The sequence below is a fragment of the Sander lucioperca genome, chromosome 12 (assembly GCF_008315115.2).
Source record: "Sander lucioperca isolate FBNREF2018 chromosome 12, SLUC_FBN_1.2, whole genome shotgun sequence".
Classification (NCBI taxonomy): Eukaryota; Metazoa; Chordata; class Actinopteri; order Perciformes; family Percidae; genus Sander; species Sander lucioperca.
In genome coordinates, this window is record NC_050184.1 from 32760369 (window position 1) to 32773495 (window position 13127).

The window sequence follows — 13127 nt, forward strand, 5'->3', positions numbered from 1 at the left end:
TGCACAGAGTGTGGACTGGGAGCTGGAGAGGTGCCAGTTCACCTCCTGGACACTGCTGAGGTTCCCTTGAGCAAGGCATGGAACCCCCAACTGCTCGGGGCACCTGTCCATGTTTAGGTCTTTCAGGCCTGTGTGTAATGTGTGTAACTAACAACAAAGTGAAAAAAAAATGTAATTTCCCCTGTGGGAGTATGTAAAAAAAAAAAAAAAAAAAAAAAATCCAAAAAAAGTGTCACTAACACAGCTGGTTTGTGTGTTGAGTAAAAAAAAAAAAAAAAATATATATATATATATATATATATATATATATATATAATTGTGCCAACTTGAGAAGTGTGCAGGTCTGGATCTGTTTTGGTGACACTGGCCCTGCTCCTTCATGAGGCTCCTGGGATTGGGTAATTAGGTTATGATGTCGTTAAAAGGGAGGGGTCAGAGGGCACAGGCTTGTCCCATTGTGGTGATTAACATTAAAGAGCCTTTAGTAGTGGTGGAGGGGTGGAGAGGCTGATGGGACGTGGGAGGCTTTTTGTCAGTGATGCACTGGTTACTTCACAAGCTGCTCTCTAATTTTGGGCTCTGGGTGTTGTGAGCCCCCTAGACACTGGGCCTATTGATCCACTCAGCCGCAGGTAGCTCCTCTCTCTGCCTCTGTCCGTCTGTGGATACCTGCCTCCACCAAAGAGGTCTTTGTGCGCCTGTCGCTCCTAACTATGCTCGTTCATCAAGCATGTCCAAAGATAGGACCCCATTCACCCGTTTCCCCCCCTGTGTCTGCCCTTTTATTTTTCACGCTCGGGAGGACAGACATCTTTGTTCAAAGTGTCTCCTGATCAAAGTGTCAGTGTTTGTGTTTAGCAAAGCTTGACTGAAGCAGTCAGAATAGGTCATAGTGTGAGAATTTGAAATGACCTGCTTAGTCTTTGAAGCATAAAGAACAAAAGCCTGGCTGTAATTGTACCAGCAATCCAAAAAAAACGTATTTCATAATTACTGTTGCACTACTCTCATTGTGTTGCAGCACTTTAGTTATGTTGCAGTACATATTTATTGGCAAGCATATCTGTTATGTTTGGTACCCCGTTCTAATACCAGGGTTGCCAGGTTGTGATACATTTCTCTGTTATACAGGTGTTCATCCTGCAGTTTGGCTTTTTAATCCATCAGGAAGGCACTCTGATGGACCACTTCTGGAAAAAACAGAAAATCTGGACCAAAATCCATTTATTAACAACCTATTAACATGTAGCTGTAGACTAGATGGTTTATTGGAACGTGTGCAACCCTCTATGTATTTCTTACTGATTACTAACATTTAGAACTGTATTATTACTGAATACAGTACCAACTGTGTACAGCAGCTGTGCAGTGAGGCCAGTTATTTCATGAAGCTGTGGGAACAGCCTCCATGCTCCAGATTTTGACCACATAGTCCCACCAGGGAGGACATGTGGGACTTGGGTCTGAGGCGTCTTTGGCACTGGTCCATGTTCATGTCATTTCCACAAACCTTTGTGGCCCCAGTGCCCCTGGGACATTAAGGAGGTCTACCAGGAGGAAGTGGACTGATACGCTCCCTGTCTGTCTGAATACCCTCATTAAATCTGTCTAAGACTAAGCCTAAGGGAACTGGGCGGGGTACTCTCTTCTCCTCCTGTGTTTGCCCTACTTGGTGTAATAAGTAAACTAATGCGCTCCCGCAGGAAACCCGCCGAAACCTCTCAATCTGGGGGTGGTCTAGCTACAGCACATAGTGTGTGCATGTTCTAAAACGTTAAACTGTCAAGCTGCATTATGGGGAGCTGGGAAATTAAGACTGTGTATTCTACAGTCTTGAGAAAAATGGGTCGGTTTTACTGGTTGTAATAATGTAATAATGTGGAGAGTGATGCATGCTGCATTTTTACAGTCTCATGACATTCCTTCAATCTAATTTGAAACGGGCGTGGAATAGTGATCATAACATTGGGCTCTTTGTTATATTTATTGGACCTGCAGCATTAACATGGCTGTTATTTGTCCTTACCCACATCTGTACCAGTTTTCACTTTTGCCTGTATGACTTTCACCTATATTTACGTCCTGTTGGTTTAGTTTTGTGGAAAAAAAAAAAAAAAAAAATATATATATATATATATATATATATATATATATATATATATATATTTATTTTTTTTCAATTCAATTTATAATTTTTTATATATATATATATATATATATATATATATATATATATATATTTTTTTTTTTATTCTATCTACACACAAGTCTGACTTAAACAAAATGGATTTAGCATTTAATTAACATCACCTTAACTCCTTTCTCTCTGTTTCCGTAGTCTTGCTCTAATACGGAGTGCTGGGCGGTCCAGTGCACCGTGGGTTTGCTGGAGAAGGGGACAACTGCTATCCTCAAAGTGCGCTCCCGCATCTGGGCCGAGACCTTCACCGAGGTTTGTCAGTCAGAGATGAACCTTGCCTTAAATCACTATAGACATGTTCTGTACATGAACACGTGTTCCCACCAGATGGCAAAGGCACGGCGGAGGAAAAGGCTGTGCACTATAGATTAGTCTTTTCCCACCGGTGCCAAGTGTTGTATTTTCTCATATCAGGCTTTGACAGGAAGTAAGAAGCCATTTTTCATTACATCATCAGAAAAAGAAAACATGGAGAGTTAAAACCTGAAATGTGCAGCTGGCAAAGGTACACAGCTGCAGTAGTCAGTCTTCACATATTTGTTTGTGTTGAATCTGGATCAGTTCTTAAGGCCTAGCACAGTCTCCCTTTGTCTTAACAAATGGGATAACAGTGACTAATGGAGAATCTAGATGACAAACTGCAGTTTTTACGAGTTTACATTTTCTTTTCTTTCTGCATGTATTAAACTTCTTTATCTGGTATCACAGCTTCTTGTAAGATAGGAAAGTGGATGAGATTTTCTTTGGGAAAAGCATGCAGTCTTTGCTGCCACCTAGTGTATAACTGGTGGACTGCGTTCATTGCGAATCCGATTTTTGAAGTTGCTACACTACTTCTTTCAGAGAGCTTATAAGCAATATGTGCTGGAGTGCCTGGCCAGATACAGTGTGGAGAAGATGCCTTATGCCATCTTACCCAAACATGCTCCCAGTGGACACAAACAGGTATTTAAAGAACGTTTTTTTCATTCATTCCATACGGCCTACTTCATTCAGAGGTATCTTAATGTCCTGTGTTTTACAAACTGACTAACGGTGCTTTTGTCCTCAGGTGGTGACCCCAGTGGTGTGGAATAAACCAGATATTGAGAACTCGGTTCCTCTGTGGATCATCATCTTGGCCATTCTGGCTGGTTTACTGCTTCTAGCTCTACTCATCTACGTCCTATACAAGGTCAGTGCTGCTGTGAAACATAACATGGGTTTAAAAATGATTGTAAGCGCTTTAGGTCTGTACTCATTTCTGATGTCTGCTTTTTCCCAAAAACGTTTCTTGCAGTTCGGCTTCTTCAAGCGCTCTCTACCTTACGGCACCGCCATGGAGAAAGCTCAACTCAAACCACAGGCTGCCTCGGAGGCCTAAAGGACAACCCGAGCTACCAGAACCACAGTACCTGGCCATATGATTGCAACGGAGAACCACGATGGAACATGTAGAGTGGATCAGAAAGCAGTCGAAGAGTTAAGAGAAAGAGAGACCACTGGAACTCCACTGTGCTGCACTAGAGGAAGACAAAAATCCAAAGTTCTCCAAATGAATGTTTTTTTTCTTTTCTTTTTTAACTTATGTCTTGTTGGTTGGCAGGTTGGGATCGTTACTAAATAGAACTTTTTCTCAATGCCTTAAGGCTAATGTTGGACTGAACAACAAAAAGAGTGACTGCAAAAGAAGTACAGGCAACCGTCGGCCTGCGTATGCAGTGAGATGCCTGTTGGGTTTCCTTTTGTGGATTTTTGTGATGGAGAGTTCTGTAATACCCCCTTTTAACTGCCTTATTTTGGTGCTAATGATCTGATGTGCTCACTGCCACTGACAGGATATGGCCACATGTAGCTTATGGCAGCCAGGAGCTGTGAATTAAGCTGCTGAACACATTATTGACAGAAGATCGGAAAACAGGTTTCAGGTGAAAACATTAACCTGACTACAGCAATGTCGGTAATACTGGCCTAGATGTTGAGACTTAATCTGTTAAATAGCTCTGCTTTTATCACGCCATTTTATCACACACAGTTTTACGTAATTTAAAAACCCTGACCTGCCCGAGGTGTTCCCCTGATTCTTGCCTAATGCATGCTGGGATATGCTCCAGCACCCCGCTGCCCTGAACAAGATAAGCGGGCGTAGAAAATGCAGGGACGGAACTTAACTGTTCACCAAAATGATCTCTCTCTGCCTCAGGTTGGTGCACAGCGCTGGGTTGAGTTGTTTTTGCACTCAAAGGAAATCTACTGATATAATTCCACCTAAGGCTGACTGACTGACCTTCCTTTGAGTTCTGATTTTGACTCCTACTGATCACTTTGTCTAAATCCTGTTTGTTCATGTTCAGAGTTACCAATGCTCGCATCATCATTGTTGTGTAGTCGACTGGGATAGGATGGGACTGGATCCACCACCGACCTGTGAAACCTCACATTAGGCTTGAAACAGTGTGGTGTGGTGACGTTCTCCTAAAGAATATTTAGCTGTCTTTACTCCTGCTCTGTTCGAATCGAGACCACGTGCGACTAAATGACGCTTAGGGGAAACCACCTCGCCATGGCGTGATGGTGTCTTGAACCAAAGACGTGACAATCGGCAACATTGTAGCTTTGACAGAGAGTGTTAAGTCTGAGAGCAGGCGGGGATCATCACTCTTTGAGTGTGAAGGATCCATTTTCAGCTTACAGTGCACGTTACTGTGAGATACTGTATTTTTGATTGTCTTTGAGTAAAAGCTGCCCACGTTTAGAAAGAGAAGTGGCTGAAGTCATCCCACTACCAAAAGGCTACAGGGACTGAACTTTCAAATGCTTTGTGTTGGTTTCTTTTACTTGTCGTGTACATAGATATTGTATGTGCCTTAAATGTAAATACTTCATGTCTGTGGGTTAGAGTTAGGGTTGTGTGCGCTTGTGTGTGACTTAATGCATACATGCATTTGTGTGAATGGTATATTTATGAATGTTTGTTTTGTGTATGAATTGGTTATTACCTTTCCCACTGCTTAGTCCTGTTCATCCTTTATCACCTCTGTAGCTTGAGATCGTTGAGGTTAAGCCATTCTGCATTACTGTTAGTCATGATAGCAGAAATACAGTCAGTGTTCAGGACGACTTTACTTTAAAACACTTACAACCTCATTGTAAATCAAAAAAAAAAAAAAGACTGTAAGGCTATGTCCAGATCCTGCAGGATGTCTTGTACCTCTAACAAAGGGATAACAGCTAGGCACTGGGAACTAAATGATTGGAAGTGCAATATTTATATTCACTCTTTTTAATATTACAGTGCTTGCCTTTTTTTTCTTTTATTTGTGACCGCATTGTGATAAACCAGTATTTTTTTTGTGTCAAAGTATGTGATAAGCACATACACTAAATCCTTTTGTGAGGTTCTGGCTTTTTCATTATCACTTGCTTTCTCACTAAACATACTTCAAGTGCGAAACTTATTTTTTTTCCACTTACGAGTTGCTCATTCATCACTGGCGCTGGACCACTTTTGTGATCGTACAGATTTTGACACCAAAGACTGGCCCAGGAACACAACCACTAGAACATATCTGAATTGAACTTGGGGTATGTTGACATTTAGTTTGATCATTTTTGTGCTCTGCCGTTTCACCTGCGCAAACACCCACATTATACTAACCACAGGGTTTACATTTGTTTGCTTCATCACACTTTTTTCATATGGTCTCTTGTATTGGCTAGTGAGTTACAATTTTTCAAATGGTCCACAAAATGCCCACATGGTAGTTGATTTATAACATTTAACATTGTTTGTTCTTTACCGAACATGTCGACCCATTATTTATAATGACAGGGGGACTTTTTACTACTTCCTCCATGGTTACATCAGGAGAAGGCACTGGGTTTTCTTTCTTTTCTTTATTCTTTTTTTTTTTTGTGTTAGCCCATTCTTACTCTCCAGGACTTCCAAAAAGAAGTTGTACATATTAATGACATGGAGAGTATTTTTGAATTCAAAGGATAGCTGATTTGTTGTGAAATTTTCTCACCCCATATTGGGGAGAACATTGGGGGTCAATTTGTACCTGTTATGGTTTGTACTTTGAATAAAATATTTCCCTTTTTACATATTCTTGTGCTTTTTTTCATTGACACACATAGTTGAGAAAAATAATTTATTTGGAAGACAACATTGTATGAAATGTATGATGTCAGTTAGTGGCTTCGTTGCCAAAAAAAATGATCTCGTACAATATATTAGTGAAAAAAGTGCGCAAAAAAACTGACCTAAAGTGATTTAGCTATGGCAAACATCTGTAGTATATGTTCTTATGGTCCTTTTGTAGAACCACCAGAGTGCTTCTTCCACAGACAGCAGTATATAAAATGTCACAAAAATGGTTTTGACACCAAAGACAGGCATACTTTGCTTAACTGTACATGTTGTAACATTGCTTTTGTGAGGGGATCAGTTTCCATTGTGGCATACATACTGTCCTGAAGCTTCTTGGATTAAAAAAAAGAAGTGTCCCACAAGTCTCTCGGACACAGAATTGGATTCTCTGGTTTATCATTAGGAGGTTATTATTGTGCACACAGCACATTGTCACTCTTGATTGCTGTGCAGAGAGCTTATCCAGGAATGTCCAAGCTCCTTGAATTAGAATCAGTCCACGGCACTCAACGCCTCCAGACATCCATCTTGTGTAGGCGAGTGTGAAAGTTTTGTTCATCCAGCTACAATCTGTTCTCTGGTTCAGATTTGCAGTCTTTGGTTACAGTCTTTGCACATTCGCAGGTTGATGCCCTAGCATTCTATTGTTCTTGATAGCTGTGTTAGCTTGCGCTGGTTGTCAATCACCTTCAGGTTCTGAATGTAGTGTCGGATGTTGCTGGGACTCCGCAGAGGGAGGGCATATTCTGAGCCTGGGGGAGAAGAAGAAACCATTGTTGACTCAGCATATGTTTAAGGGTGTTTTCACATATAGTCCTCTTTAAACGAACCAAACTCAGTCCTTTTAAGGTTGACCAAAAAGTGGACTAACAGAAAAGGGACTTGGTTCTTTTTTGCGTTCACATCGTCAATTTGCTTGAAAGAGGACTCCGTTGTCTTTGTGGTCCACTTCAGCTCTGATGGGGCCTCGGGGCTGAAATACATACAGGACCAAAAGGCAAAACGAGCCTGAAGCGTGTTGTGTTAACAATTCACAGGTGAAGAGAAGTGTGGTCTCGCATTGCCAGACCTTCCTCCACGGAGCTGCGGAGGAAGGTCTGGTGAGTCCACACAGCATTCCAGGATGGGAGAAAAATGTGCTCTGGTTTATTGGCATTTCTTTAAACCAATCACAATCGTCTTGGGCGGTGCTAAGCGCCGAGCGGACCAACGGTGCCGCTTCAATTTAGCCTCGGGAAGGAACTTGTTTTGGTGTAACGTGTACGTTCAAAGGTCGTTTTAGTCGTGCAAGAGAAAACTCAGATTGGACAGATAGTCTAGCTAGCTGTCTGGATTTACCCTGCAGAGATCTGAGGAGTAGTTAACCATAGTCCTCATAAATCCACCAGAGTTTAGAACACCAACACAAAGAAAGCGGAAGGTACCGAACATCCGAAAAAGGACAACAGAAAAGAGTGACATCCTGCGAAATATCCGGCAGAACGAGAGCAATCCCGGAAGTGGAACGTCGTAGACTAAGAGAAGTGCAACACGGACTTGAGTCAAATTTGTTCCAAAGGGGTCTCAGTCCCTTTGGAGTGTTCACATACTGTATATGCAAAAAATGCTGACTAATAGGTCTGAGTTCTATTGCAGGGCTGAACGAAGTGTTTGTATTGGCAAATCTTCCTTATTTTGTAAAAATGTGAAATTCGACTGTGGAGCCACACCGAACTAAAACTCTGATTATCATAAAAGTAACTCTTTCAGTTACAGAGGAAGGACAACTAGATCCAGCAGTTAATGATATAGCAGATGTAGCTTACATGTGGATATGCGAGTAGCAGGCGCTTCCAGAAACATCCGATCTGCCAGGCCCCTCTGTGGAGACGATGGCACTGCAGAAGAGAAAGACAAGTTTACCTACCTGATATATCCTTCATGTGTCATTAGGGATGTAACGATGCATCATTACTCGGTTAAACATCCATATAAATGTGTAAAGATTACAATCGGTTGAGATAAAAAAATGAATCGCGATACTATTGCGATTATTTTTAAACAGCCTAGGGCGTAATGTAATTTAATTACACTTTGCCTGTCTTCACGTCACTAAGTCTCAGTTTATTTATTTGAAAAGATTTATTTTTCTATTTATTTAGTTGTTTTGATGTGGGATTTGTTTTTTGATGTGGGATTTTTGTTATTTAAGATAAAATACATTTTCAGTTGCAAAGGACACGTCTGTTGTTTTGCACAGTTTATATAAATTAAGGAATATTTTTTCAGTCATTTGTCTGCAGCTTATTCTGTTAAAAACCTCCTGAGAAAATCGTATTGTAAACCTAAAATCCTGAATGGTATCGAATCGTCAGTATAGTGTATCGTTACATCCCTATGTGTCATTCGTAGCCAAAACCCTACATCACCCATTTACTTCAGCGTGCACGTGCAACTGTTTGACCTTTGACCTATACCCTTGCCAGTGCTGTAGTCTCACATTGCCAGACCCATCTCCCCAGCGCTGTGTCAGCGTCAATCTGCTAGTTGTACGACAAGCTCGACTGGATCACTTACCGTAAGGCTGGCTTCTGCAGCCTCGTACAATATTCACTGTCTTGGCGATCATGCGCTGTGACAATGGGAGGAAAAGGAAAAATTTGAAGTTAAATGACATGCCAAAGATTTGTGAGCAGAAAAATTGGGCCGAGCAACGTTACAAAAACATTTGTCTGTCTTACCACTTTCTCAAAATTCACCAATTTGTCTACATAGTTTGGATTTCCCTCATTGATGAATGTCATGTCTGGGAAAACGTAGGAACAGAAAACATGTGAGTGATTAGTGAATTCATTTACACAACATTCACATCTAATGCTGTATGTATATGTCACACTGTACTTTATTTATGTTCAATAGCATTTGTATAATCCATAGTACACCATAATCTTTTTAACCTTTACTTTTACTGAACTTTTTATTTTTTTTGCACTTTAGCTACTTTATACACTTTTGACTAGTTTTTTCTTACCCTTATTTTGACTTAAATTTGACTGTGAGCAACTTAACAATTTCCCTGAGGGGATTAATAAAGTATTCGGATTCTAATAAGTATCTGTCACCTTTGAGCAGCAGAGGCATGAAGGGGATGTAGGGAGGACTGAGTTTGGCCACAGCCAGTCTGTAGGCCCTGTGGTTGCGTGAGGGATCCTAACAGGGACAGAGAATAAACAGAGCACCATTATATCATATTAGTGCACAAAATGAATGTTCCAAACAGTATATTTAGAGTTTTTGGAACATTTATAAAATGTCCAGAAAAGAGAGCATACAGTTTAACTTACCATCAACCTCTCATAAGCATAGTAAATTCTCTTTGTCTTGCTGGGTATTCTCTGGGATAGACAATAACATATGTCATTTAGTAAACAGTGACACAAATATATTATCATCATTCCTGTTGCATTCAGGGCTTTCTCACCTCCCAGGTCTTGTAAAGCCTGTGCACTGCGCTGTTGCTCAAACCAAACATCACAGCAAAGAAGGAATTCAGGTTCTTCTGATCCTTTAATCTGTGACAGAGAGGACACGTCATGGCTGTTAGGGCTGAGACGATATGCTTTTATCCCGATTCAATTCTTTCACAATACATGGGTGCCGATTCGATTTTAATTGCGATTTAAATTTATTGCGATTCGATAGTATTGAGTATTGCGATTTCCTTTTCCTTCTTTAACAAAAACAAAAGTTGAATAATACACTTCTAGAGACAATATCTCATGAGACATTTCTAAAAACGAATTGTTTTCTAAAAAGTCAGTCTGACATTTATTTAATTTGTAAAAAAGTACATAACATGGATTTCCTGCATTTTCTGCTTTCGGTGTGTTTTGCTGGAAACAGATATGATGTAGTCGCCGTCGGCAGTACTGTATTAACAGAAAATATTAAGGTGAATCATTGATAAAATAAATAAATTAAAAATGTCGAAGGAGCTATCAAACAAGAGACTTGGGAAGCAGCCTTGGTCATGTTGAAAAGTAGCATCTCCTCGGGGCTCCGACCCACACACAGACGTGCACGAGCACCGCTGCTTCAGAGCAGAGAGGAGAAAGGACCGACATTTGACTTCATGTCTCATTCACCGGTAAACAAACAGCTAATATTATCATACTGAATGTTTAAAACAAACATGACTTCTATTAGAAATGCGCTACGACGTGCATTGAGCTCAGACTCGTACACGGGAGGGGTAGAGTACACGCAGCGGGGCGAGGAGGCATTTCATTGGTTCTTTCCAAGCGGACCGCGAGGCAGTGATTGGTGGGCGTTGTTACAGGATCACAGCAGCTACAGATGACAGATCTTTTTCACTCCTTTTTCAGAGCGCATGAGTTATTTATTGCTGTCGGGGTTTTAAAACCATTTTAAACAATATATAAAAAAGTGTATATTGGAAATAGTTACCAACCCTGTCTTTGAGCAGATATACAGTTTAGTGTTTTAGCATGCTTACATTTGCTAGTTAGCACTAAACACAAACTACAGCTGAGGCTGATGGGAAAGTCATTCACTTTGCAGGTTTGATCATAAACTATAAATAAAACCATAAGTATTAGACAAATTAAAACCTTGACCTCATGGTGGCGCTAGAGGAAAAGTCAGGGGATCCCCGAGGCTTCATCCTCTGAGGACTAGGAATGTTTGTACAAACTTTCATGGCAATCCAATATATGTTGCAATGTTTCAGTCTGGACCAAAGTGTTGAACCGACTGACCTACACTGCCATCAAAACATAGCTAAGGTTTCTAACTTACACTGCAGCGATCTTTATGAACTTCTTGAGCAGAATGGCACGTTTCACCAGGTCTTCGCAGAGGCACAATTCAGTCACCACCCAGTACTGCACCTCATTAAAGCGACGCACAAAGCGCTCCAGGTTAGCTGTGATGGCACCTGGGAATTTATGACGGCCAAATATGTAGTAGACAAGCTCCACCTTCAGAAACAGGAACAGTGAGTCACATAAATTACAGACACACACACTGTGAACACGGCGAATACTTCATAATTATGATTTGATCCGGAAACATGCAAAGCATGCAGTAAGTGTTGTACCGGAGTACCAGGTGATCTGATGGCAAAGTGCCAAGGAGCATGGCTCAGAGACATTCATCAAAGAGACACCCAGTCCTTTGTTTAAACGAGGAAATATCTGAATGTCGGTTTCAGCCTTGGCGCTACTTTCATGATAGACTACTGGAGCTCAGCCTTGATGAGGCATTTGAAGTGTAAATAAGCAATTTCCTCTTTGTTATGTATCAATTGGTTTATATGCTGCGGTCAGGTGTAAAATGTGTCATATCTGCTTCAGAGTTAGCTACCTCATGCATGGCAGTGAACAGTTCCCAGTCATAGTTGGTGAGTTCATTGGCGATGTCTTTGGAGCACATCTGTTCCAGGATGTCCGTTGTTCCTCGCTCTGGACCCTGCTGCTCCGCCAGGGGCATCTAGGAGAAAGAGAGAGAAAGGGAAAGAAAATGAGCAGGTAGAAAATAATAGTGCCTTTTAGGGCAGGTAAGCTGTTTTGAACCAAACCACCATGTTTAACCCTAACTCAACTGTAAGCAATGAACATAATGACCAGTGGTGGAATGTAACTAATTACATTTACTCAAGTACTGTACTTAAGTACAAATTTGAGGTACTTGTACTTTTCTTGAGTCTTTTCTTTTCATGCCACTTTCTACTTCTACTCCGCTACATTTCAGAGGGAAATACTGTTATTTTTTTTACTCCACTACATTAATCTGACAGCTTTAGTTACTAGTTACCTTACAAATCAAACAGATGTTTGCACACTAAACATATTCGATTTACAAATACAATGTTTTATTATAAATTAAACTACCCAACAATGTAACGCCCTACAAGTCCAGCTGACATGATTAGACCATTAAACACTTAGCTGATTGACAGAACTGTTTGGATCGTTTCCAGTTTGTAAAATGTGAGTTTCTTTCTGCATTGAGTACTTTTACTTTTAATACTTTAACTGTATTTTCATGATGATACTCACATACTTTTACTTAAGTAACATTTTGATTGAAATGCAGGACTTTTACTTGTAACAGAGTATTTTTACAGTGTGGTATTAGTACTTTTACTTAAGGATCTGAATACTTCTTCCACCACTGATGACAATATGTCTGAAGTGTCCAAAACAAGAAATGGAATGGAGGGCACCTATTCCTCACCAGTTGTTCCACTTGGCTGCTTGTGCAGATGAACAGTCTCTCGTTGAGCCCCAGGGCCGTGTAGACTGCAGTCGCATCCAGCTTTAGCTGAGCTCTTTCTGTGTGCATTCAATACATCAAAAACTACATTTAAGCATGATGAACTGACAGAGGTGAAATGGTAAAAAATCTATAAACATGACTCTAGACTGGAATTCAAGCTTGGAAACTGTTTTAATATGCAGCTCTAAATGCTTTATTGAAACAATTTTACAGGAACCAGCAAGTAAAACGAAAAATATCTTGGTACATAAAATAAAAATACTCTTTCTATATATAGAGTCCCACCTCCCGTAGAGTTCATTTTGACCAGGATGTGATCAGTGCCAGGTTTGACTATCGCTGACAAGACGTCCTGTACAGATGTGTTGACTGGGAGCATCAGAGTGAGAGGCTTGTTGTCTGGTCTGTAGATCTCATACAGCACTGCACCGAAAAGACACAGACGCCAAAACATGTCAAGATATGCTGATTTGATAACTGATGACGTTGAGTAACGATGTGTGTTTCTCAGGAACA

At 40.6% G+C, this 13127-nt stretch overlaps 2 protein-coding genes across 12 annotated transcripts in view; one reads left to right on the forward strand and one right to left on the reverse strand.

Annotated features, from left to right (window-relative positions):
• itga5 (integrin, alpha 5 (fibronectin receptor, alpha polypeptide)) overlaps positions 1 to 6288 on the forward strand; it is a 39309-nt gene extending 33021 nt beyond the window's left edge. Inside the window, exons 27-30 of the mRNA XM_031290629.2 lie at positions 2339 to 2452; positions 3044 to 3145; positions 3252 to 3374; positions 3480 to 6288. Coding sequence (XP_031146489.1) covers positions 2339 to 2452; positions 3044 to 3145; positions 3252 to 3374; positions 3480 to 3563 — 423 coding nt within the window. The 3' untranslated portion in view covers positions 3564 to 6288. The remainder of the gene's footprint in view (positions 1 to 2338; positions 2453 to 3043; positions 3146 to 3251; positions 3375 to 3479) is intronic.
• A 31-nt stretch (positions 6289 to 6319) lies between these two features.
• rapgef3 (Rap guanine nucleotide exchange factor (GEF) 3) overlaps positions 6320 to 13127 on the reverse strand; it is a 30466-nt gene continuing 23658 nt past the window's right edge. For all 11 annotated transcript variants that reach the window (XM_031290635.2, XM_031290633.2, XM_031290636.2 and 8 more), the window contains 11 exons: positions 12897 to 13034; positions 12570 to 12667; positions 11697 to 11822; positions 11130 to 11311; positions 9793 to 9883; positions 9656 to 9706; positions 9434 to 9521; positions 9053 to 9117; positions 8889 to 8943; positions 8138 to 8209; positions 6320 to 7084 (listed from right to left, as the gene is read on the reverse strand). In XM_031290635.2, coding sequence (XP_031146495.1) covers positions 6966 to 7084; positions 8138 to 8209; positions 8889 to 8943; positions 9053 to 9117; positions 9434 to 9521; positions 9656 to 9706; positions 9793 to 9883; positions 11130 to 11311; positions 11697 to 11822; positions 12570 to 12667; positions 12897 to 13034 — 1085 coding nt within the window. In that variant the 3' untranslated portion in view covers positions 6320 to 6965. The remainder of the gene's footprint in view (positions 7085 to 8137; positions 8210 to 8888; positions 8944 to 9052; positions 9118 to 9433; positions 9522 to 9655; positions 9707 to 9792; positions 9884 to 11129; positions 11312 to 11696; positions 11823 to 12569; positions 12668 to 12896; positions 13035 to 13127) is intronic.